Source organism: Tupaia chinensis, unplaced genomic scaffold (assembly GCF_000334495.1).
Source record: "Tupaia chinensis unplaced genomic scaffold, TupChi_1.0 Scaffold000293_1, whole genome shotgun sequence".
Classification (NCBI taxonomy): Eukaryota; Metazoa; Chordata; class Mammalia; order Scandentia; family Tupaiidae; genus Tupaia; species Tupaia belangeri.
Genome location: NW_006159778.1, coordinates 498,371 through 500,856, shown reverse-complemented (window position 1 = coordinate 500,856; position 2,486 = coordinate 498,371). Strand labels below are relative to the sequence as shown.

At 35.2% G+C, this 2,486-nt stretch overlaps 1 protein-coding gene across 1 annotated transcript in view; it reads right to left on the bottom strand.

The window, feature by feature from the left end:
• Nucleotides 1-1,809: 1,809 nt before the first annotated feature.
• LOC102498209 (olfactory receptor 4S2) overlaps nt 1,810-2,486 on the bottom strand; it is a 942-nt gene continuing 265 nt past the window's right edge. The window contains exon 1 of the mRNA XM_027772706.1: nt 1,810-2,486. This exon is cut by the window's right edge and continues 265 nt beyond it. Within this exon, the coding sequence (XP_027628507.1) occupies nt 1,810-2,486 (677 nt within the window).

The following is a 2,486-nucleotide window of genomic DNA, read 5'->3' as shown; positions in this document are numbered from 1 at the left end:
GAAAAAAAGTTATTACAAGTTTAACATATTTATTAGAGTATTCTAAATTCAGTTAGATGTTAGCTCCTTGTGCTTTTGAATACCAGAACAGAATTTTCAATTCTGGGTATGTGGATTTTAACAACTCAGAATTCTTATGCTCTCAAGACATCAACAAGCATCTAGTACCAGTTTTAAATATCTAAGTACTCAGACATACCCATTGACTCTATAAAAATTACCAGGGGAGCTTATTAAATGTAGACTTTTGTATATCCCTTAATCATGGGCTATCTTATAACTTTTTTGAATATGCTCTATTATCTGTCACAAAATTTTCAAAATGATTCTAATAAACAGCCAAGTTAGAAAAATGTTAATCTAGTGCTCATTTTATAATGAAGTATAATAGAAGTACAGAGAGATTCAGTGAGTATATATCTCTAAATTATGATGATAATCTTGGATTTGTGTAGCTCTAGGGCAGTGCTTATAACTTGATTGAATGGGGCTGCTGGGAACGTCATGATGCATTTTTGCATAGAAAAACGTAGAAAAATATGTCATGACTTTCCTGACAACCTAATAATTTCTAGTCTAAATGCCTTGTGACTTTTTAATCCTTTTATCTTTAATTTCAAGGATGCATCAATATCAGATATCATTTTGTCAGCACCACGTAAAGTTCTTTGTTTACACAAATCCTTACAACTATAAACACAAATCCAGGTATAGGCAATACCAATAATCAGATTTGTGGGAAACACAATGAAATAATAGCAGAGAGATAACTAATGATATGTTCACATACTAAAAAAGATAAAATTCAGATTGTGTCTCACAGTGAAGGAGAAAGGTACCTCCAGGGCAAGGATCAGTTGACATCAGAAAGGAATGTTTTTCCAGAATGAGTTTCTCTGGAGTCCACAGGTAGAAATGGGTTTGGGTAAGTCAAACCTGTGATGCACAGCTCTCTTTATTCTGTGAAGCTGTTTGATTCAAATGTAAAAAAAAATATTTTCCCAACCATGCATTTCAGCAAATCATACCTATGTTGTTGAAGCCCCCAGTAACATCACCTATCCATGTCTCCATGTACATCAGTGTTTTTTTCTTTTTTTTTCATTCATTTTCTTTACTTTTTCTTGTTAGTAATTTTACATTAATAGCAACTACTGGTTTCAGAAAAGTAGACTAGAGTTAGTTAACAGAAACATTTTAGTGGATATTATGCTGGAAAGTAGAAAACTTAGAGGTAAATTGGCCCATTCCCTTTATAGCTTGGGCAAAGAAAGTCTCAGCCAGATAAAGTAAATGCACTTTCCCAAAACCTGATGATGAACACAAATCATGCAACTTCTTAGGTTGTCTAATCTGTTTCACATTCTGTACATTTCCTGCCATTCCAAGCTAATTCATTTAGTTTTTGTTGTGCTTTGTAGAACTTATATCAGAATGCATTAGCTAAGGTCTCTTGTTTTTTCATGTACATTATTTCATCCGTTTAATGTACAGATATTTAATAGTTAATACTCCTTTACAGTTGGCTCATTATATAAAGAAAATGGCAAAAAAGTAAAAGAGAAAGGAGAAAATAATGATGCTGAGTATACATATGTTGACATTCTTAGCTTAGTAAGATTTCTCTGTCATAGGTAGTTCATCGATATAAATGATACTGAATAGTAAAAACTTAACTTTGTAGAATGTTATTCTTTCATGTTTTCTCCCTAAAATCCTTTGGGATTTCTGTAATTGTCTTCACTTCATCATTGAGTTAGCCAAGGCTGAGAATATTTTACATCATCCAGATTAAATGATTGTTTCCATCTATTTCCCATTTTCCTCCAAGAAAACCTTCCTGACCCACAGTCTCTTCATTGCTTTCTTTACTTCTGCATTTCTCAATGTATAAATCAGAGGATTTAACATAGGGGTAATGATGGTGAAAAATACAGCCACCATCTTATCCTCTGAAAAGGTAGTGTCAGGCCACATGTACATAAAAGTACAAGGACCAAAAAAGATGATGACCACAGCAATGTGGGAGCCACAGGTGGAGAGAGCTTTTCTCCTGCCTTCTACCGATTGCTTTCTCAGAGAAACCAGAATAACAGTATAGGAGATGAGCAAGATAACAAAGCTCCCCAGGGCAATGGTACCACTGTTGGCTGTCACCACAACACCAACAATATATGTGTCTGTGCAGGCAAGCTTCAGGACAGGATGGATATCACAAAAGTAGTGATCAATCTCGTTTGGTCCACAAAAGCGTAGTTGGACTACCAGAGCCACTTGGATAATGGAGTGTAAGAACCCTCCTACCCAGGTCCCCAGTAACATTTTATTGCATTTCTCCCGGTCCATGATGGTCGTATAATGTAGGGGCTTACAAATAGCCACATAACGATCATAGGCCATTACAGTAAGGATGAAGATCTCAGTGCAACCAAAAAAATGTACCCCAAAGAGTTGCAGCATGCACCCCACATAGGAGATAGTTTTAT